The sequence below is a fragment of the Cyanistes caeruleus genome, chromosome 3 (genome assembly GCF_971803275.1).
Source record: "Cyanistes caeruleus chromosome 3, bCyaCae1.hap1.1, whole genome shotgun sequence".
Lineage (NCBI taxonomy): Eukaryota > Metazoa > Chordata > Aves > Passeriformes > Paridae > Cyanistes > Cyanistes caeruleus.
The window spans coordinates 98020215-98042799 of NC_141703.1; the positions used below are offsets into that span (position 1 = coordinate 98020215).

The 22585-nt window shown below is 36.8% G+C and overlaps 1 protein-coding gene across 19 annotated transcripts in view; it reads right to left on the reverse strand.

Annotated features, from left to right (window-relative positions):
• LOC111940482 (uncharacterized) overlaps positions 1-22585 on the reverse strand; it is a 193288-nt gene that overhangs the window by 138253 nt on the left and 32450 nt on the right. For 12 of the 19 annotated variants that reach the window (XR_015285091.1, XR_015285090.1, XR_015285096.1 and 9 more), the window contains one exon: positions 17559-17619. The exons of 3 other annotated variants lie outside the window; for them this stretch is intronic. Coding sequence is in view for 1 of the 16 variants with exons in the window: in XM_086883282.1 (XP_086739408.1) it covers positions 17559-17619; positions 20604-20637 (95 nt within the window). In the remaining 15 variants the exon portion in view is untranslated. Of the gene's footprint in view, positions 1-439; positions 1739-4962; positions 5703-9441; positions 9516-17558; positions 17620-20603; positions 21367-22585 lie in introns of those variants that run through there. 4 more of the 19 variants (XM_086883282.1, XR_015285103.1, XR_015285100.1 and 1 more) reach the window with 4 other exon arrangements.

Below are 22585 nucleotides of genomic sequence, written 5' to 3' on the forward strand. Positions count from 1 at the left end.
ATATATCTATAAAATAATATATTGCCATTTATTCTTAATGGAAGAGGTTAACATTTTACAGGAAAAGATTAGCAGACTTGCCCAGAATTTTTGTTGCTAATCACACAAAGTTTAGACCATCTCTATTATAATCACAGAGCAAGAAAAACTTCTTTTTTGCCTAAAAAAATACTCTTAAGGGCCCTTGCATGCTATTACAAAACAAAGCTTCCCACAGCCAAAATCTTCACTTCAAATTGTTATTTCGATAAGTCCACTAAGCATTACACTGTAGAATAAAAATCACCAAAGCAATTTCAATCACATAAAAATGAGCTTATGTATCAAAAAAAACCCCAAACCCTAACTGCTTTTTTGTTCAGTATCTTCTCAGATACTTGATCAATTAAATCTTTGAGACAGGATAGGTTTGCTTTTTTGTATAAAAAAGTACTGTGTATGGCACCAGGCAGAACTGCATCCAGATTTATTAAGGAAATTTCCAGCTGTAAGTCAGTTTTGTTTACCATTTTTCACTACATTACAAACAATTTCAATAACCTTAAAGAAAGTCTGTTTAGGCATAACAAAATTAACTTTTTGATATTAGAGACTGAAAGGACATTTCTTTGAATAACATTTCTTAAAAAAGAAATTGTTTTGCTCAAGCAAAGCACAACTAATGTCAATTAATTTTTAGTATTTTTTACAGTGCTGCTAAATACCAAGTTGGAAGAAGAAGTAAACCATTTAAAAGGCAAATCTCATTTACATGTAGGAAACTGTTTCTTGTTCACTCATCATCAGAATTACTTAAACTGCAAGTCTCTGTTTCTGTGTGAAATGCTACTGAGGAACAAATAACACAATGAAGATTTGTTCACAACTATCCACATTCCTTTTGTTTGCTTTTTACAAATGAAAAGGATGTCAAGCACCCGCAGAATATAGTTCATGAAAAGGGACTCCTGCTTTCTGAGTATGAATTTCTAGGGAGGATATCATTTTCCAAAAACTGTGTATGCACTACTCTTTTCTGCAGGAGACTTTTAGACAATCTTTTTTTTATTGTATGAGGCAAGAACAGTACAGTAACCTCACCTGAGTGTCACAGGTAATAGTTAAAATTTGCAGAACATTTTATCTGTGCATTTCTGCTTTTGACAATTGTCTGTTCAACAAACTCAATCAGCTGAGGACAATATGAGCTGTTTGTACACAGATCTAGCAAGACAAGAGAAAATAATATCTTCTACAAGTTATATTAGTTTCTAAAATGAAAGTGGAGAACACCCAGCTGTAATCTTAATCCTTGAGAGAGGTGAGTGAGATACTAGCTGAGTTTTGCAAGACACAGAAAATAGAATAGTAAACTTTATGGTTTCCATCAATTCCACAGTAGACAATGAGCTCAACACAAAGGAGGGTGTGATTGAAACTCCCTAATCACCTTGATTTGTTCATAAGCATTTCTTATCATTAGAAGCACCTTTGACTTTTATTGCTTTTGTTTCTCCAAGAAACAGTTTTGCAAGCTGAGTTGAAGCAGGCTGTGGTTGTGGAGCTGAGGTACTCACACGAAGCACCGATGAAAGCACGGCTGGTCAGCATCACTGCAGGATACTGGGCTGATTCCCTGCACTAACAGGACATTGCTGGCTCCAGATGTGAACTGGGTCTCCACAGCCCTGCTCTGACAAGGCAAAAAACATGACAGGAACACAGGCAGGGATCTCTAGAACCATACTGCATAATGCAGCTGTGACAAGTAAAAGAGCACCAGAAGTGAGTTGTTTACCTCAAGACTCAAAGGTATTTGAAGACCAATTTTAAATTAGTTAAGAGGTAAAATAGAAAGGAAAACTGTTTATGGTTGGAAACCAGCTAACAGAAATTCTAGGAAATAAAGTCTAAAGTCCTTTCTCTGGTTGTCTCCTGACCAAAGTTAGGCTTAGGCTAGAGGCCTAAGAATAGCTTGGGAGAAATACAGCTAATTTTCTCCCCTTTTGTTCATGATGATTTGTAGATGACCAGAGGATTCAAAGCATTCCTTACAGCAGAAGTCATGGGATGCAACTCTCCCATATAAGGACCCAATCCAGAGACTTTGCAGAGACTATACGAACACACAGCTGTACATCATTATTTCTGAATCCACTATTTTTGCTTCTTCTTTGTTTTAAGACAACAGAAATGCTAATTTAGGTCAATAACCCAGATATGCTAGAACAAAGTCTTTATAGGCTAAACTCTACCGGATATCTAATTTTATGCAAATAGCATGATAAAACTGTGATAACATTTATCCATTTCCTTTCAACTTCTTTAGCTTTTTAAAACATCAGCCTTTACCAACTTCTTGAACCAAGTGCTACCTACCTACATTTAATTCTCAACATCATTCCATGTTGCTTGCAGCCAAAAATCAGCTTAGTGGAAAACACCAACTATGTTTGAAGTCTTTACTAAAGGCACTGATGAAATGAGTGCAAGTGCAAGCACACACAGTGTAAGGTACCACAACCTGTCCTGGAGCATCCTTAGCACAGGATGTCTAATGAGGAAGAGTATTCCATGCTCCAGAGATGCCTTTCCCATATTCCAGCAATATCCTGCAGGTAACTGAGAGCACACAGCCCTGGTTCCAGGATGGTACAGGGACTACTGCCTCCTCCTCCCCCAGGAGATTTTCACTTTGCAGATTCTCAGCCATCTAACTCCTGCGATTTAGAATCTGTGAACTGGAAGGTTTAACTCTACCCCGTGGAGTAGATCCAAGTGAATAGCTAAGGACAGTCCAACCACCCACTAAACACCTCTGCCTGCTGCTCCTGGCATGTGCCACAGACACCATGGGAGCCCCCAGCAACGGGATGGATGCTCACAGTTTCAAGAGCAAAACTAGGAGGAACAAACCACTGCCTCAGCCACGCCCCAGGCTGCTCTTTTTTCTGAGGTTTTTTTGCACACCCCGACCACATAACACTAACATGAGGTATTTTAACATGAAAGAACAAACGTCACTTCTAAATGAATAAGATAAAAATACTCCTAGGTTTTAGGTCTGGTGCTTTATCCTTTGCTTGGGCTAGGAAAAAATAAAGAAGAACACTACAGAGTATTTAGAAGTAGTGTTTTGAACATCAAAGAGCAAGGCTGGTGGATTCCACCTTTCCTTTCCCTCATGTTTACGACTTTTCCGCTGTATGCACATGAAAATATTTAGGAGGAATGCTTTTGACATCTGAAGGAGGACATATCATTGTGTCTGGACACTTTTTCCCCAGCAACATTCCTTTTCTCTTAGCAACAAAAAAGAAGAGCAAAGCTATTTCAGAGAGCAAAGAGTACAGACATGAAAAGTGAAAACAGCACTGCCCAGTGTCAGTAGATCCTTTAGTCTGGATGATGAAAAAAAATAGATCTTAAACAGCAAACACAAGTTTTATGGTACAGATCCAAGAGCAATGGCTGCTTTAAATCTCTACAGCACTGGCAATGTAGGAACCCCTAGCTGAGTTTGTTTGTGGACATCAACATAAAAAGAACGTTAAAAATAAACTTACAGCTAACCATTTAATTAGTGCATTTTATCTGCAGCTTTAATGAGCCTTTGATTTCAGGAATGGTTGCATGTGTCATAAATACTTATCCTGGGCATTTGAAATGTCCATGGGGAAAAAAAAGAAAGTTGTTATTTTTCCTGTTTCTCTGATCCCAAAAGTTTTAATACTGCATTTGTGTGACAGCTCTGAAAAAATTGTTTTTTAGATCCAAGCAAAACAACTCAAACCCTTTGCTAGTTTTAGAATTATTTTTTAAATTAAACTTTAGCATAAATTATAAAGAAAACTGGAACCATGTTACCCCAATTTTCCTCCCCAGTCTCAGTAATCCATCCCCTCATTACATATTTCTTCATCTTATAACACTCTCTAGCCAGGACTAAACTCCCTGCACTTGGGGTGTAAAGTTTTTTTGTGCTGATTCCTGAGATGCTCATGCCAGAAGAAAAGCACTACCCCTGTTCCATATGCATGGTCACAGTTAAGTGACTCAGGCACCCAAGTTTTGGGTTGAGCTTCATTTTTTTATTTTAATTTGTGTACTAATTAAATGTGCTCCTGGAGTGTTATGGACTAACACAGTTTTATTTAGGTGCTTTGCAAGGGGGACCTCAGGAACTCTCAATGGGCTCATTTATTCATCTGTCCTTCAACCCTGTCCTGGAGATCATTAGAGCATCTTGCTGAAATTCTGAAATGCTGTGCAGCCTTTCAAAAGGACAGAAGGGGATTTAGGAGCTGCACAAGATATTCAGGTGATTGGGAGTGGAGCAGAGCAAAAAATCCTTCTCCCAGGCATGCAGTGATAGGACAAGGGAGATTGGCTTTAAACTGAAGGAGGGTAGGTTTAGGTCAGATATTAGGAAGAAATTCTTGACTGTGAGGGTGGTGAGGCTCTGGAACAGGTCATCCAGAGAAGTTGTAGATGCCACATCCCTGAAAGTGTTCGATAACAGGTTGGATGGTGCTCGGAGCAACCTCCTCCAGTAGGTTTTCCTGCTCATGGGAAATTGGAAGGAGATGATGTTTAAGGGTCCCTTAAAACCCACACCATTTTATGATTATAAGAGAAGTCAAACCTTTTTAAGCCTAGTCCCTTTGAAACTAACACCTAAGCAGTAAGGCTGCCTCTGTGTTTGTCTCCCAAGACATTTCTAACTTCATTGCTAAATTTTATTCCAACTGATAAAATAACTCTTACCAGTAATAAAGCATTATATTCCTACTTTTTCAAACTAGATACCTAAACAGCGAAAAGAGATTTCACAGACTAAAGCAGAAGATCAACTTTTCCATGACACCAGAATAAATTTTTTGAAAGTCAGAGAAAAATACTTCAATCAGAAAATGCCTTCTCAGACAACAGAAAAATCTATCCACAAGATAAAAATAAATGAGAAATCAACCACACTGGGAATGAGGTTTTTGAAGATAATTTCTACTACAAAGATGCATCATAAATACTTTGGAAAACTAAGATACAAGTAGCATTTTGGTTAAATTTGTTAATTATTTTATTAGCATTTTGGTTAACGTCTAGAAAGTGCCAGAATAAAATCTAGAAAAACACAGAGATACAAACACTAGTCAATATCAGAGGTAAAGGACCACTAGGATGAGGAGAAAAGGAAAAAAAAAAAATTTTAAATCTCTCTGCAACTCTTCTTTGTAACTGGGATGGAGTGGCTGGCACTACAAATTCACTGGCATTTTTTTCTTCTGTCCAGCGGTTTGTACAAATTCTGAGGGAGTAAATGCAACTGCTAGCTAAAAATTACCTGTCACTCCATTACTCATGCCTTGGAATAGATACAAAAATGTGGACTTACAGATGAGAATTTTTAGCAAGACTCTGTTTTTACAAATTTACTTCCCTACCTATTCTGTGGATGTAACTTGTACAGCAAGATCCCTCCGTCAGCCAAAATTGGCAGAAATACCTGAAAGTACTTTGTGCTTTATCCAGCTGGAATCCCATTTTAGATTTACCACAATCATTTATATTCTACAGATTATTTTCCTCTATGTGTCCCAGCTGCACAACAAGTAAGGGAAACACCTGCATAGTAAACAAGAGTGAGAGGATAAGGATGAGCATCACTGCCCTCTCCAGAAAAGCTGGCATCAGATGACAAGCCGACAGTACACTGGGGTTAGCTGTCAGAAGAAAAAAAAGAGAGGGGAGAGAGAATTTGTTTCTTGAAGATTTCTATAGGTGTTAATTTGGTTTTTAAAGATTTTTTTTTTTTTTTTAATATGGCAGAGATTTAGGAGGCAGAGATTTAGAACTTTTACATGTCAAGCCAGATGAATTTAGGTAACACCCCCCACAAAAAACATCAGGACATTCTGATCCCAAAGGTGTTCTTTTCTTACACTTGGGAATCTTTTTCACTTATCTGGTATTTCATTTAGGGATGTCACTGACCCCCTGTAGTGCCTTAATATTAGTTCAGGATCTGCTGTTAAACAGAGGTTATGGTCCATTGGCACTGGGCTGCAAATCACATCCTTTGTCTTACATGTTAAGGGCTTTTATCTTTCTTCAAGCAAAATCAAGTGAAAAGGATAGAAAAAGCAATTCTGAAGATATGCAAATGGAAATACGAACAAATAAAAATTTGCATCTTAATAACTTTGAGATACTGAGCTCAGCATAACTGTTAGCATTATTTGCTCTGTATAATTCCTCACTTTATGCACCTTACCCCCTTGTTTAAAACCCATTATCAGATACAGAAAGGTAACTGGGAAAATATTTTCTGAGGACTTAGATTTAATAATTCCTATAAGATATTTCACAATTTTTTATGTATCAGTAATGTGCCTGGGCCAAAAGATAAAACAGGTGTTTTCTGTATATGATGGCAAAGAAACCTATGCAAACAAAAAAACAAACCAACCAAAACCTCCTGCTTCTTGTGATGACAGAATTGGATGAATGGATGGATGGATAGATAGTGACACAGTCACCTTCATAGAAAATATATACAGCATGTATTATTTCTTCAAATAGTCATGTGTGTGTGCTGTCCATGTCAGGGCCTCTCTATGAAAAACAAAGGGAGAAAATCAGGAAACATTTAAAAGTGGGACAGAAATTCAAAGACAAAAGACAACCTGCTTAAGAGAGCAGAAGCAAGTTGTAGAAAGACAGCTTGACTAAAGTGGGTGAATTTTTATACTCTGAATGTAAATGTGCAAACAGTGTTATTCAGAGTGGGAAGATAAATTGTGGGAAGATAAGGAACTAATTATGCCATAAGGAACTAACTATGCTTTCAATTTCCCCACTTGTTCCTGAAAAAAATCAACTTTTGAAATAAAAACTATTTCACATGCTTGTTTCCACCCACAACAAAAAAGATGCTTTTTACTAAGTTATATTACACCTTTTTCACACTAAAAGAGAATTCAGAATGCAACTCAGTATAAGAAACAGAAGTTTATTGTCAAATAAATTTAAAGAGCTATCTCTAACCTTCAAAAATTTCAGAAATACCCTTTTTACCTTATTGAAGAACTACAAAGAGACCCATAAAGCAGATCTTATCAGTTTTCATTCTGCTGTTTTTCATCAAATCTTTTGCTTTATCAGATCAACTAACTGCAGGACATTTTCTATCTTATCTCTCATGATAAAGATTACAGACATGGCATGAATTAATGTCAGCCTAAAAATTACCCAGCTTCTACTTAAGGAATATCAGTTTGTGAGTTTGTTGTGGTTTTTTTAATTCATTAAATTTTTGGTGCTAAGTAAAATAATTAATCTACCTTTTACTTAGAAACATTATTTAGAACATATATCTTTCCATATAGGATGTTTTCTAAGGAAGGTCTTGCTCAATAAGAAAAAGATAATCTTGAGAAAATACCCTGAGTAACCACATGCTTAATATGGAATTAATTAATGTAGAAATCCATAGTTTTTTACTTCAAAGATACATTTTGAAAGTTTCAATCAAGAGAATGGACTTTTACATTAATGAGTTTCCATGTATTTTACAAATTTAGATTTTTTTTTCTAGTTTATAACTGGACAAACCCCATTCCTAATATATTTAAATCAACCTTCACATATAAATAACTTGAAAACATAATGGGTTTTTTTTAGCTTGCAGAGAAATTTCCTAGTTGTTCAGCTGCCTTAGAGGATTAAGAACAAAATCAAAACAGAATAAAACTCTTTCTCTTTAAGAAACATAGTGGGATAATGTAACCTATCATGAAAATGGATGGTGGCTATCAAATGAAAAACACAACCTACACTACATTTTCATAAGCAATAAAAAGCAGGATTTTGTAATGCTCACCAAAGCAGCATCTGGTAAACTAATGACAAAACTGATAAGGGAAAAAAGCCTTTTATGTCCAACAGTGAGAAGTACGAATCAAAACCAAGAAACATCCAAAAAAGCTTAAAAAAATCTGCCTTTATGATTGCAGCAATCCTTTGAAATTGTATCGGGTGTTTTCTTTAGGGCATTTTCATGTTATTTCAAATTAATTCATGAGGCATTTCATCTGTGCTCTATGCTTATAAAAATGTGGAATAAAAGACAAAAGGAGGTGTTTTCTATATGCAAATGGCTCACTGAGATGATAAATTTGCCAATTAATCAATATCTTTGCAATGCCCCCATCTGGTGGCCAGGTGAGAGAGAGATTTTCCTCACCCAGGTAAGAGGTGCAGATGGGGCAGTATATACATACATATATAGATATAGATATATAGATATATTTTATATGTACAGAAGTGCCCTTATTGCCTATTTTTCTATCTGAAAGCATTTATAAAAGATGATTAAGCAAAGAGGTTTTTACAACTCAATCTACCTGCAAACCACTCAGCTCCTTCCCAAACACCCACTTCTATCCACCACAAGTTTCAAGAGGAAATGGAAAATGTCTTGTAGAATAGCTGCCAGCATGGTGAGAGGGAGACAGCTTTCTTAAGAAATGGGATTGATCTGGGACAAAAAGGGTTTCATCTTCCCAGTACCAGCAGAGTAATCCAACCCAAGGTGTGGCTGCCTTATTCCTTCATGGTTTGAAGCGTGACCAGGCAGAGACTGCTGTGATGTGCCTACCACAGATCTGACAGACAACAGCCGGCCCCAATTTTTGGAAATAAAGCATAATGCAGGATGGGGAAGCTTGACTTCTTGAGGCAGAGTAGACTACATCTCAGGTCTCCAGTTCAAGTGAACTAAAGTTCTGTTCCAGACACTAGTGACTGTAAAGTCTCAGTAAAAGGATGATCACCAGTTTTATTTAACCAGCTAAATAAGCGAGTTCTATTTGATCTTTCTTTGTGAATCAGAGCCATCAGGGAAACAAAACCAACACAGCAACTCCAAATTATTTAAAAAGTAGATTTTTTTTTCTACTTATTTCAAGGGGATTAATTTTAAAGCTTTTCTAAAAAAATACGTGATTGTATGGCCATATGCCAGACAGCTCTAAAAAAGCTGAGGAATAGTACAACACTTATCATTGAAAAGACACAATGTATCAGCATCAACATTTCCTAAGTTGCCAGTACTGTATATTTAACACAAAAGACTTTCAATTTCCAGTTCCCTTCACCTCCCATACTTTCTTTTTTGACTAACTTGTTTTGATAGTAGCTCAGAAACTCAAACCCAAGGCTTGTTTACATTTGACTATTCAAATATGGAGCTTAGATAAGTGGCAAATTTTCCAAAAAGGAAGGAGTTCTTGCAGAATTGATTTTGCAATTGTTTCTGGTTCACAGTCTTTTTCAAGGCTCATAAGGTTCTGAGACACATGGCATGAATAAAATCCCTTCCAACACTGCAGATAAACAGAGGCTCCAGGCAGTGTCTGACCATGGATTAGATGTTTATTATACTAAAATAAATAAAATTACCTAGATTGCAAGGCTTCCAGCAAAAAGATGTTTTACCCATTCTCATGCTGTACTGATGCAATCCACCTGTCAGACTGAATAAATGAATGGAATTAAATCTGCTTTATTGCAGGAAGCAAACATGAAAAGAAAAGGTGGTGACAGGTTACAATTACTCAGTCTGCAACTGTTTACTGCTTGGAAACTAAAGTTGCAGCAAGGGAAAGGGACCTGGCAAGCAGAGCAGTACAGGTCTTTGAATTGGTTAAACTAATCTCTTCATTATTCTCAATTCTAAAGTAAAGGTAATAAGAAATAGAAACAGTAATAAAATATTAAGGAGGGATTAGTTATAGTTCATATAGTTATAATTATATTAGTGATAATTAGCTGTGTTTGTCTTTCATTATTTCACCTGCCTTTTGAGGTATTCTGGTGTTGTTTGAGATTCTTGAGGTGTTGTTAATTTGAAATTAGTGAAGTGCACATATCAAGGTCAAAGCTCTGCCTCCCATCTCTTATCCACATGAATTCTATGTAACATTAAAAAAAAAAAAAGTAAAACTACAGGGGTCAAACATGCTACTGATCTTCACAGCACATGCTTAGTAACTAACATATTTTTAAGAACAAACATTTTCTCCTAAGAGTTTTGTTTCAGGCTCTTGTTCACAAAAAAACATTGTTTTACCTGACATAACATCAGTTTATAGGAATCTGATGGTTTGCTGCAGTATGGTTACAGTAAGCATATTACATTTCCAGTACTGTCTAGCATAAACAACTCTGAGTTTCACATTTAAGAAATATTCCATCTCTAAACTGACACTTTGTAAACTGGAAATATTAAAAGAAGTTCTCTGGTTCATAGGAGAGAAAAAACTTTACAAATCAAACATATTTCTTCTATGGAAAGCAAAAAAAATAAACAAAATAAACAAAAAAACCCAACCAAACAAAAAAATAACGAAAAAAAACTACACAGTAGATTAGGAAAAGTCTCCAGAAAACAGGAGTATGCAAAAGTAAAGTTAATCAAAAATTAGGATCATTGCCTAATCTACGTAAATCCTTTCCTGAATCATAGTAAAAGAAGTAGTTAAAATAGAGAAAAAATCTAGTACTGGTCTTTCAGGACATAACTTACTGGTTTTGTAAAATATATGTTATCACTGATTCATCACCTTTTATTAGAACTGATATAATTTAGATAACAAATGCAATCATTTTGAAGAAAAAGTTTTAGCTCATTTTCAATGGAGTTTGTTGGGGATTTTTTTTGGTTGTTTTTAGTTTGTTTTTTTTAAGGAAATTTTGTCTGTGGAAATTTTAATTCTGAAAAGAAAATTGTCTTGGTTACTTGCTTCAAAATAGAAAATTATGCCAACTATTGCAATTTCACAAGGAAATCTAGAGAGTTTGTCTCCACAAAGGCAGAAGAAATAACACAAAGCCACCTTGCTGTGTCTGAGAAGCCAGCTGCAGTCAAGTCTCTGGTCAGACCAATGCTCTGCAGCACTTACTCCTGCTGAGAAGCCCAAAGCAAATCTCCAGCATCAATATAAGATTCTGGTGCTCTTGTGCTTCCTGGTGCAAATTTAAATCCAGGGAAGGATGATAGGATTAGAAAATAAATTGTGTTGAATGGGGTCTCTACAGAACATCTGATCTACTCCTACTCAAAGGAGAGTCCACCACCACATCTGATTCATGTTCAGGTCCATGTACAGGTATGGACTCTGGCTGTGTCCAGGGATATTTATTTATCATTTTATCTCATGGGATTTATCCATCAAGTGAGTGCTGTATCCTGGAGTTAATCTAATTCAAACACCTATAATGCAGTGCCTGGGAGGAACCAGGGAAACTCATGTTTGAAGGGGAATCCAAGAAGGCAAGACATCTACACATGGATGCTTCTGAGCCCAAGGGCTTCCCTGAACATGGATATCTGTACATGCTTTAGAGGTGAAGGAAAGCCAGAATGTTTGATGGCTAGAATCTAGAGTATAGAATCTTACAGTTTTCCACAAAACTTGACTCATCAGAAAACTCACAGCCAGTAAGACATATAGTCCCTTCTGAACAAACATTTTCCCAGTAGACATTCAGGGAAATTAAAAACTGCATTTTAGTAAATGTGCATTTATATCTCTGCGGTGTGTCCTCAGCAGTAATGTTGGCACTTGATGGCCAAGAATATTTATTTCATAAAGGCATACAGAAATGACAAAAATCTCATTCAATGAAGCCAAAAAAATGCAACAATTAGACTAACTCACCTTCCAAGCTCAGCATGCTTAGCTAATATTATGACAAGAACAGAGAGGTAAAACACACCTTACTGCAAGATTATAACTATGGCAAGACATTGACACCTACAGTTTAGAGAAATGTGTCGAAATTCTCATGACATATAAGTAAATTATAGCAAATTTTTCTTTACAAAAAAGAACAACATCAACAAGAGCTACAAAAGTATTTGTGCTAGTCACTCTATTATTAGGCCATTTTTTATACTACATAGTGATGAATTGAATCACACGGTATTGTTTCACTTTTGACCTCCAAATCTCTCCCCTTCCAACTCTAAGATTAATCTTCCAATTTTCAAGTTTATGCAGTCATTCAAGCATTCTATATGCTGATTCATACTCTTGCCAAGAAAGATGTAAGGTTTGCAAATACTCTGAAGTTAGCATTTCATTTTTTCAGACCAGCATTCCTTTGCCCACAGAAATGAGCAGTATGGGTCCATACAGGAAGGCCCACAAGTCTTCTGGCAGCTTAAATATAAAAAAGTTTCCTAATGTTGTTAATTTAAGACCCCGTTCTGAGGCTGCCATCTGAGCATACATTTACTGCAGTTAAGTAACACTCACCTCTAAGAATGGACAATGGTCACCTTCTGGAACTGAAAAGCTGACTTTGACATCCATTAATAGAGCTGAAGACCCAAGGCCACATAGTTTGGGTTTTACAGAACATTCTACTTTATCCTCCAACACTTTCAAGCCCTAGCAAGTTTTCTGATATAAAATAAAACTTCTGTATTACCATATAGTTTTTTCACCCACCCACAGTAAACGGTTCAAGGCCAGACTCTTAAGAACTTTACTATTTTTCTCTCCCATAAGTTGAGAAACTTGCAATGATGAATAAGAATCTTCTTCCACAGTTCTCTGCTGCACAGTCCTCTTCACAGAGACTTTCCACAAAATTCTCAGGACTATAAAGTCACCCTGTGACTCTCTAATGTGACCAAAGAGTAGAAATTTGGACAGCACTCCAAGTCAAGTTGGGTTTGTTTTTTCTGTTTGATTTTTTTTTTTAAAATTCTTGTCAGCTGATTTCAGAACCATCAGAACTTTACCAAGTTAACAGACTCATTCTCTGCTTAGGGAACTCTGCAAACCTCAGAGCAATGTGTTTTATTGGCTAAAAAACTCCTACTAAACACTCCGTGACAGTTGTTTCACTTCAACATATGAACAACTTTACTGACCTTGTACGAAGTTCTCACACATTGGTCAAAAAGGATTTTCCTTACCATCCTACTCATGATTATTTGACCATGCTTTTCAAGCAGGGTTATATAAGTAATGCAACCCCCTGCAAACCATAAAATAGAGGATTTCCATCCCTTGTCAAAATATTAAAGAACTGGGAAAAGATTGGGAATGTGATAGTACAGCAGATCAGAGACCAGTGTGGCAAAAGGTTATTCCCTTTGATATCCAACACCACACCATTTCAAAGGAGATTGACAAGTCAAGTTTAAAAAAATCCCCAAGGATAAGAACATCAGCAGAGACAACTGACAGAGCTGTCACTTCAGACATGAGAAAAAAGACTGAAAGTTGGGGCTTCCAAGAGAAAGTTATTTTTATTTATTTCTCCAGCTGCTTATTTCCATCTCTCCACCACAGCCTGGATTTGGTTATTTCTTTGCATCCCTATTGCCCTGTTAATTTCTAGTTTTACTGTCATTCATAACATCCAATGATGCTTGTCTAGTTAGTGTGTTACATGTATAGCAGCCTTTTCCACAGACCTCGGGAATAAACTACATCAATGTATATAATGAAAGTAATATAATAGTAATAATAGTACAATGAAGAAATTGTGATTATTGTGCTGCAAGAAACACCAGCTTAAGGCACCATTACTCTTATTTCTTATGTCCTTATCAAATGTAGCCCCTCAGCCTCACTTTTCAGACCATACATAATTTCCCACTCCACATCATTATATTTAATAAATTAATCAGATAGTACATTCATACACTTTCAGCTTTCAGTAGTAAACACAGTATTGTTTGCTGTGTCCCAAATGCCCCAAACTATTCAAAGATTTTTTTTTTTTCTATTTTCAGACCAAAGCATCTCCAACTGTATTGTTTCCCTTTGCAAGAAGGAGACACAGCATCTTTCAGGAGGACCACCATCCTGTTAAAGACATTGGAGAGTGCATTAGTCCTGTATGTGCCTGCAGGAGTTTTCCAGTTAGGGTATTACCACCAGTAACATATCCCACAGTGTGGTGTACTACAAAGGCACCACAAATCTGTCACCAAAATAAACTCCAGCATTTGATACTAAGCAAAATGGCTGACAGATACTTTGGGACAGACACTGTTACTTCCTACTCATAAGCCAGTGCATGTGTCTGTTAGCTCATTAGGGCATCATCAAAGCTTATGTATTTCCCTAAGACTTTGGAACTACCTACTTTGAAACTTAAGACAGCTGCAATCACAGCTTAAAAGATATATTTATCCTCAGACTTCTGCTCATCCCCGGACATAACGCCTTTCCTGGTGTGTACACTACGGAATTTTTTTCCTGTAAAACAGAAACAATCCACTGACCAAACTGAGCTCTAACGTATTGTAGCCTGTATTTCTTGCCTCTGCATCATCTTATGAAGAAAGGCAGAGATGGCTGTAGCAAATCACAGTACAGATTTACAGAGAAAGCAGATAAAAAGTAGTTACCTGAAGTAGAAGAGTGTCATACTACTTGGTCTGAGTTCTATGGTTACTTGACTTGCTGAGTTTTAGCTGAGCTGTCCGCACTAGAGAGAGAAAGCATTAAATGATGTCAGGACACCTTCAGTATGAGACCATAGGGAAAAAGCCAGACTTGAAAATCAGATGATGTCTTGAATGTTTATACATTTTCCAGTGAGAATTTCTGCTCTAAAATTAGGCATCTTTTGGCTGATCTTCAGTTAGTATGCAGTATTTTAATATAATGCAGATAGCGAGCACATGGAAATGCAAATTGTCCATATTAGACAAATTAAAACATTAAACATGTTTTGTACTAACACAATCACAAATAATAACAGAGTATAAATATGAGCTAATCCATTTCTAATCTGTTGAAACAGCAGAAAAAACCATATTTAGGACCAAATTCGATAGTAACTCCTATATCAGTATAAGTTTCCCAGGAGTGTTTTAATATTTTACCAGTATGATTATAGATCTGATATACTTCTGAAGAAAAAAAAAAAAATCATTAAGTGGCACTCAACACTACATTCAAGTAGTCTAGGCTTTTGAACACTTAGTGACATTAAAAAAGAAAAGTGGCAGAATTACTCGGTTGCAAACACAATGTCTTGGTTTAGTCATGTGAAAGAAGTAGGCTGAAAGTCAACCACATCAGAATCGAGAAAGTAATCAGCTAGAAAATAAGCTAGGAACCATCCCCATTAAAGACAATCTGGAATTTTACTCACTGCTAGTAATGTGTGAATTTGCTAACCCCAAGTACTGTTTTTCTCTAGCTCTCTAGTACAGGAAAGCTACTCTAAGACATCTGTATTTGTGAGTCTACTCCAGCAATTAACATATGGTCACCACATGGGACATTGACATTTTCATACAGTTGGTCTTTGCACTTCATTAATTTATCTTAAAACAAAATTAATCAGATAAGCAGCAATTCTAAGCAATATTCTCTGCTTTCTCCAGACAACAGTTCTGTAAAAACTGGTTTTAGATACTCTGCAGAAGTTCAAAAAATTTGTACAAAACTTCTGAGAACAGCTTGAACATGCTGCTGGTTACACAATGAAAGAGTTGCACTGAAAAAGTAAAAATGAAGACTCTTTTAACTTTCCTAAGAGGAAAGAAAAGTATTTCATGTCCATTTTCCAGCAGTTTTACAGATGCTGAAACAATAACACACCTCCATGAGGGAAGAGACCTGGTATGTTACTAATGTTCATCTGCCATATCAAATTCAAGTGATGTATCTTTCGGGAAAAAAAGGGCCTATTTGGAAAAATTAGTCCATTATGAATATTTATCCCAAGACTGAAATGAAATCATGACATCAAGCATAGTAAGAGACACCCTCATATCAAGTGCAAAAGCAAACATGACTGAATTTCCATTTCAATGAATTTTGGGTTTCTTTCTAGTAAGCACAGTTGTTATTCTGAAACTTTCTTCTCAGTGTCTTCTTGTGCTGCTTTAAAAGCAGTATTTTCTTTAAGATTTTGAAATCTTCCATATCACAAATCACTCTTGCAAAATTCCTTCAGCATAGTCCAATAATTACTACTATTTCTTATTTTTATAAACCAAGCACCTATCCTTTGTCAGGGAGCATGGAGGAGGAATTCGCCTTGTCTTAGTTAACTTTAATTATTCCAAAGTGAAGCTCTGAAGACATCTTAAATTGTCATTTTCACATTTAACATGGCAAGCAAATCTTAGCACAAGATCATAGAGGCTTTCTCAGCCTACTTAGTCATGCAGAAAGAACTCTTTTACAGGGTTTTCATTAGGATTTAAAACCAAATAAACTAACTCAAAACCTTTCCCCACTCACCACTTTTGTTTTAAATTATAAGGAAGCTGAGACCCAGTTGTAGCAGAGATATTTAAAGCCAACAGGTTTTCCTCTGTAATCTAAATTACATTTAAACACCACCTTTAAATACAGTTTTTAACTCATTTTTTTCAGTCTTCCCTTACAAGATTCATCTGTTAGTTTTTAACAGATTAATTAATCTAATTTCAGTCCTACAGCTTTTTTGAGCCAACCCTAGATCAAGCTCAAAGCTATTAAGGTTTAAAATTTATTTTCTGTGACTTTCTATGTATAGTTAATAGAGAGTCACCAGTTATGGTCCTTGAAGTTAGTTAGAATATACAAATTTGTGTGTATTTGCCTAGCAAAAACTGGCCTTCAAATAAAGGCTCCATTTTCATGAGATTTTATGAACAGTTTTGGAGGGAGGACCATTTCCCTATAAAAATACACAGACTGTGTGGTTGCATTTGTTTGGGTTCTTTTTGGTAAAATAAAGATATAGAAAGTATACTTTAAAGTAAGAATATGGAAAATTTCTTTACCTGACTTCTGCTTTCTAGCCCCTCAGGTTATACTTCACATCTCATTACCCTATTGTTCTTCACAAGATTTTATACGTTCAGGTAAAACTCACTGACAGCCCCTGTTTTCATATTTTTGCTTTTTTCCCCCTTGCATTTCTCAATACTTTAAGTACAAGTGTTATTAAACTCTGCCCTAGGATTTCTTCTGTAAGTAAACCTGTTCAGAAGTTACTTCTTGGTCTGGCTTTGAGAGCTGACTGAAAAGTCAGAAACAGGAAAAAGAATAAATTAAATACTTGCTACTAAGTCAGATATTAACAGAGGATACTTCTTTTTTCCCATTTTAAGAAGAACAAATTCCAGAATTGGAGCTGTTTCACTTCCTAGTATAGAATAATAAGAATGCCACCTCCTTTGAGACTTATGACCACCAGGCAGCCTCTTTGTGAAGAATTACCATTGCTTACAGAATTTGTATCTTTTCTGAGCTTCCAAACTCCATTTAAATTAAAGCATAAATACAAATAAAAGTACACTAAACAGAACTAGAAACAGTATTTCTTACTTATTTTCTAACCTCCAGAATAAAGAAATTAGAAGAGAAGGGTAATTCAAGAAAATTAGACCCAAACACATAAAAAAAAAAATAGAACCACCTTCATATATATGAAAATAGAAAGTAGATAAATGATAAACACTGAATTTTTTCAGCAGAGAAAACATGCAAATTGGATACTCTGCCCTACCTGTCTCAGAATAAATAATAGCAGTAATAAATTACCTCTGCATAAAGAAAGTGCGTGACTTGATCAATACCAAAATTTTGCATCTGGTTCTCATACCTGCACAGAACAAAAGAAAAAGAAATAATTATTTTCAAGCCAGAAACAACTACAGAATATATTTGCTGAGATTTGTGTAATTAGAACCAATCCTGATACAAAAGGCTTTCAAACAAAATTATTTACTCAATTTTATTTATTCTTTCAGCCAAAACAAATTTCTATAGCAAAAGCCATGTTTCAGTACTTTAAACACCTATGCTTTCAACCCTCTGCATCAAAGGAACTATCCTGAGACATCTTGCTCTGCCAATTCCTTTGTGCAAATAAAATCCAAGGTATTGGAAAAGTATTACAAGGGTTACATGTAGAAGAAACCCTTACTAAACTTATAACACAGGCAAATAATTTTGACTTCAGGACTCCTGACTGATTTTTATTGTTCTTAAATCAGGACAAACATGTGAGCAGCAGCCTGCCTTGCACTGAGCGAACCTTGGCAAAATCAGTGCAATCATTTTCTATGTTTGGGTTTAAAGTCTGCACACTTGTGTTCAACGAGGTAAGAGCTTGGTTGAAAAGCAGAAAGTTCAATCTCTAAGGAAGATGGACAGTAAGTAGCAGAGGATGTAAATGGCTAAAACACTTCAGCTGTGCATTTGACACAATCTTTATGGCATATTGGAAAGCATATTAGATAAGCCCACTTTAAATCATGGCACGGAGAAAAGTCCTTGTTTCTACCTGAGATCTCATCCATGTACAAATGTACTAATGTACTGTCAGTGCGTTAGATACAATACACTCCAGAAAAATTCCTGACATAAACTGGCAGTCAAGCATGACCTGGATAATCTGAAAGCCCCATGGGTCAACCAAAGACACTGTCAGAGCAACCACAAGTCATTCACATGGAGCAATTTCCAGAAGCAGGTTCCTTCCTAAGGTCACTAAGGTCAATCTGATAGAAGTGGTTCTTACAGTAAGAAATTATTAGTGTTCTGAAAATTGCACAAATTTCTGCAGAGTTCAGCAGTTAGAAGCTCTGCTTGGGATACATACAACAGCAGCTATCTTTAATGAACCCACTGATTAATTCTCTAGTCCCCTTGCCACAGACTGAGCCAAGGATATCACTGGGCTGCTACCTAGGGGTGACTCATCATTGTTTTTAATCTGAAACCACACACGTCATTGGTGAAATTGGAAAGATGCTCTCCCAGTACAGGCCTCCTGATGGACAGTGAAATCTCATTCTCCAAATACAAATGGTGATTAATGAGGACAATGAGTATGATACAGTAAACATATGCTATCTTTCTTAACACAAATAGAGGGGAACTAACAAATAAAAAATGGTCAGGAGAACACTTGAGTGCAAATGAAGACACGTGACTCTGCCTTTCACAGCTGATTTACTAGTTTTAAGTTAAGAAGTCAGAACAGAACCTGCAAAGTTATATTTAAAATATTAGGGGACTGAGAAATTAGTGAGAAACTCTTAGAAACTGATTTAAATTTGGGTTTAAAGGAGGAAAATAGGGTTATTTCATTTGCTATCCCTCATGCTTGACATCGTTCTGATTTTAGAGTAGGCAGCAATTCCTTTCTGCAGACAAGGCTGTCACTGTGGCCCACTGCATCACTCATACCAGGAGACTGGACAGAGTGCTTCTCTCTGCCTGCTTACATTAGGGTCAGGGTTACTATTCCTCCATCCAGTGCTTCTTAATCTTTCTTCTGAGAGCAGTTTGTACTCAATGGAACATTTTTCTGTACTCAGAGACATCTACCACTGTTCTACACACAAGGCCCTTTAGTCATCCTGTGAACAGACTGGGCTGCTCCAACACAAACTCCTGAAAAAAACACAATGGCTCCAGCTCATGTCCAAATTTTGTTTTGTGTTTTGCCACAATATTCTTTCTAGAAACTCAAGTAGTGCTATGACTGGTTAATAATCTGGTGGCTCCCTGTTTTCAAAGACAAGGCCCCCATTTGCCTTTTGTCCAGGTTTCTTGTATAGCAGCTGTTTTTGAATTATCTTCAATTGTGGCATTTCATCAGCCAGATTATGCTGCAATATAAAGAGGGCTTTATGATTAAATTCAGTATATTTAAAATACTTAAATTACCCAAGCAAACTACTAGTTAAAAAAGCTTTTGTTAAAAGTAAAATCGAGACCAAAATAAAATGTCTACTTAAAAGCTAACTAGAGAAAAAGTTAATTTATAGCAGATGAATAAAACCAAAGTTACAAATTCCAGGCAGGCACCCTATTTTCAATAGCATCCCACAAAACCTGAGCACAATAGAACAATTGGGGTGCATACTTCCTTCAGCAAAAATACCTCAACTTAAAGCATCATGCCCCTCATATTAAAGGCATATCTCCTATTTTTTTTTTCAAAGACCCATATCAAAATCTTGCTATCTCCTATTCCTAATTTCTTAGACTACAGGCAGATTATTGCTGTTGTTTGTATTATGAGCAACTTCGCAAGTATTGTATCTGCATTCAGAGTACAAAAACCTGAAAGACAGAGTGTTGCTGAGTTCTACACACTGGGAAGCTGTAGTGGTTTAGATTCACCAATTTGAATTTTCTGGCCAATGCACCAAGTAATGTGGTGAGTTTAGTGCTGTGTAAAATCACCAGTGTATTTATTCATTCTCTTGCTGTGAGATATGGATTAGGAGGAGGCCAAAACAGACTCAAACCTTAAAAGGTATAAAGAAACTTCATTAATAGAACTAAAAGAATAAGGAGAATCAGAATAAAACCTCCAGAATGCTTTTTTCCTCCCCTTGCCTAGCTTCTTTCATTTCCCAACTAACAACATAGAGACAAAACCTGGGATGTCAAATCAATTGCCAACTATGCAATAGTCTTTCAGCAGTTCTTGTAGGGAGAGGAGTTTCTCTTGCCATGCCATGGAGACTTCTCCACAAGAAACAGTTCTCTCCTGGCTTTTCATTTCCACTAATAGCAGGTGCCCAGGGAAAGTTCTGCAATTGTGAAATTCCTCCCATTTTAACAGACCTCCTACAGCTGTGTCCATGGGCCATGAACTCATGGGGTATTATTTTAAGGATGAGTTGTTCTCTTAATCTATCTCTGTCATCATCATCTCTGGGAACAGAGGTTTTCTTCTTCTCTCCCTGATGGCAAAGGGTCTTCATCAACTTTCATATCTCTCTGTTCAAGCTTCTCATGGGATCACAGCTACTCCAACATCTGCTTGGCTTCGTCATGGGTGCATTTGCTCAGATCTACAGTTTGAACACTTTATCCCCTCATACCCTCTCATGAATTAAAGGGGATATTTTAGTGTATCATTGTCCATCTCCACAGCCTTATCAAAAGAGCTTTCAGCCCTATTAGTGCATCTTCTCATTCTCCTTCCATCTGAGGCTTGACTCTTTCATTACTGACCTTGGTGTCTTCATGTTGTCTTTCTATGTGTCATCACACTTTTTCTCTCCCTGAAGAGAGGATCAAGTCTGCAGGTTTCATCTGTGTAGTGGAAGTGTAGGATCATGCCAGGCCTGCAGATGGCCATGGGCAGTGGCTGTGGCAGTCATGATGATGGATATCAGGCTGTGCTGGGCCCCTCTGCCTGGGGAAGGCAGACAGGCCTGGCTCAGCCTGGAGCCCAGCACACCCTGGCTCAGCACAGGCTGGGGAGGTTTAGTGTCAGCAAGATGTCAGCAGCCGTGTCCCGGCCCAGCCTGGGGCCTTTCCTGCAGCCTCCATCCCTCACCCGGGAGCTCTGGGGTCCATCCTGGCCCCCTCTAGGCCGCACAGGTCGTGGGGACACAGGGCCGGCCTCACCACAGCTCTGACACCTTCTGAGGCTGGAAGCAAAAGAAGAGCTTTCCTGGCCTTGCTGTTCCCTAAAATGAGGCTCCCACAAAAGGTGGATCCAACTTCCAAATGGTTCAATCAGCTGTCTGTCTCAGAACTAGCCAGCCGTTGGTTTTTCCTAGGCACAGAGGAAGCTCCCAGCAACTTCTCTGAGAGAAATCACTTCCATTGGTGGTTTCTTACTTCTTCCCCAAATGTTAATCCATGCAAAACCAGCACAGAAGCCCTGATTATTTTTCCTACACACGGGAAAGTTAAACAAGGCTAGTCGGGAAGTGCATTGGTGGGTTCCCCTTCTCTGTTATAGTGAATGAGAAACAAGTACTTACATAAGTATATTTTAAGACACAAGCACTGAAACAAGTAAAACATACCTGTCCACAAATGTATCTTATCAATTGCTAAAAGACATGAAATATTAAAGTTGTTTAGATGTGAAGGGAAAAATAGACTTTCCTGCTGTCCAGAAAAGCAAAACTGTCTCTACCAGATCTCAAGTCAAATGTATGCTAGAATAACAAATTTAATATACAATACAAAGTGACTGCAATTTACATAATTTAAAATTTTATGGACCCAGATATTTTTCTTATGTTAAAAAAAGTCTTCTCTCCTATGCTAAGTATGTGATACGTGACCCAAATTGATCCTACCTATATAGAGAAGCAGAGTACAAAATGGAGGTGTCTGGTGAAAATATCTTCTCCTGTTTTAGACACAATATTGATAAAACATTTTCTAAAGCTTTTGTAGAGGTGAGATCAACTATATTTTTTGCTACTGCAGTGAAAAATGGTGCCACAATTTCTTTGCGGACAGTTTTGGGAGGGTTACCCCAGCCACTGCAATCTCCTACTTCATATGAGACTTTTATAATAACAATTAACTCTATATCCCTCCAAACAAATAATAGTATCAAGCTATACAAAAACTAACTTCATAGGACCAGAAGGACTCAAATAGTTAATGCTGGACTCTCTATTACAGCTATTTGACATTATGGTCCACAGAATAAGAATACAGTAATCGGCAAAATAGAACATTCTTTGTCGATTCATGTGGAAAAATACTTATCACAGAAATCTCTGAGACAGAAAAAAATGTTAAACTCTCTAAAAATTTTCATGAAAATTTTAGTTTTTTTCTTTCCTCCCAAT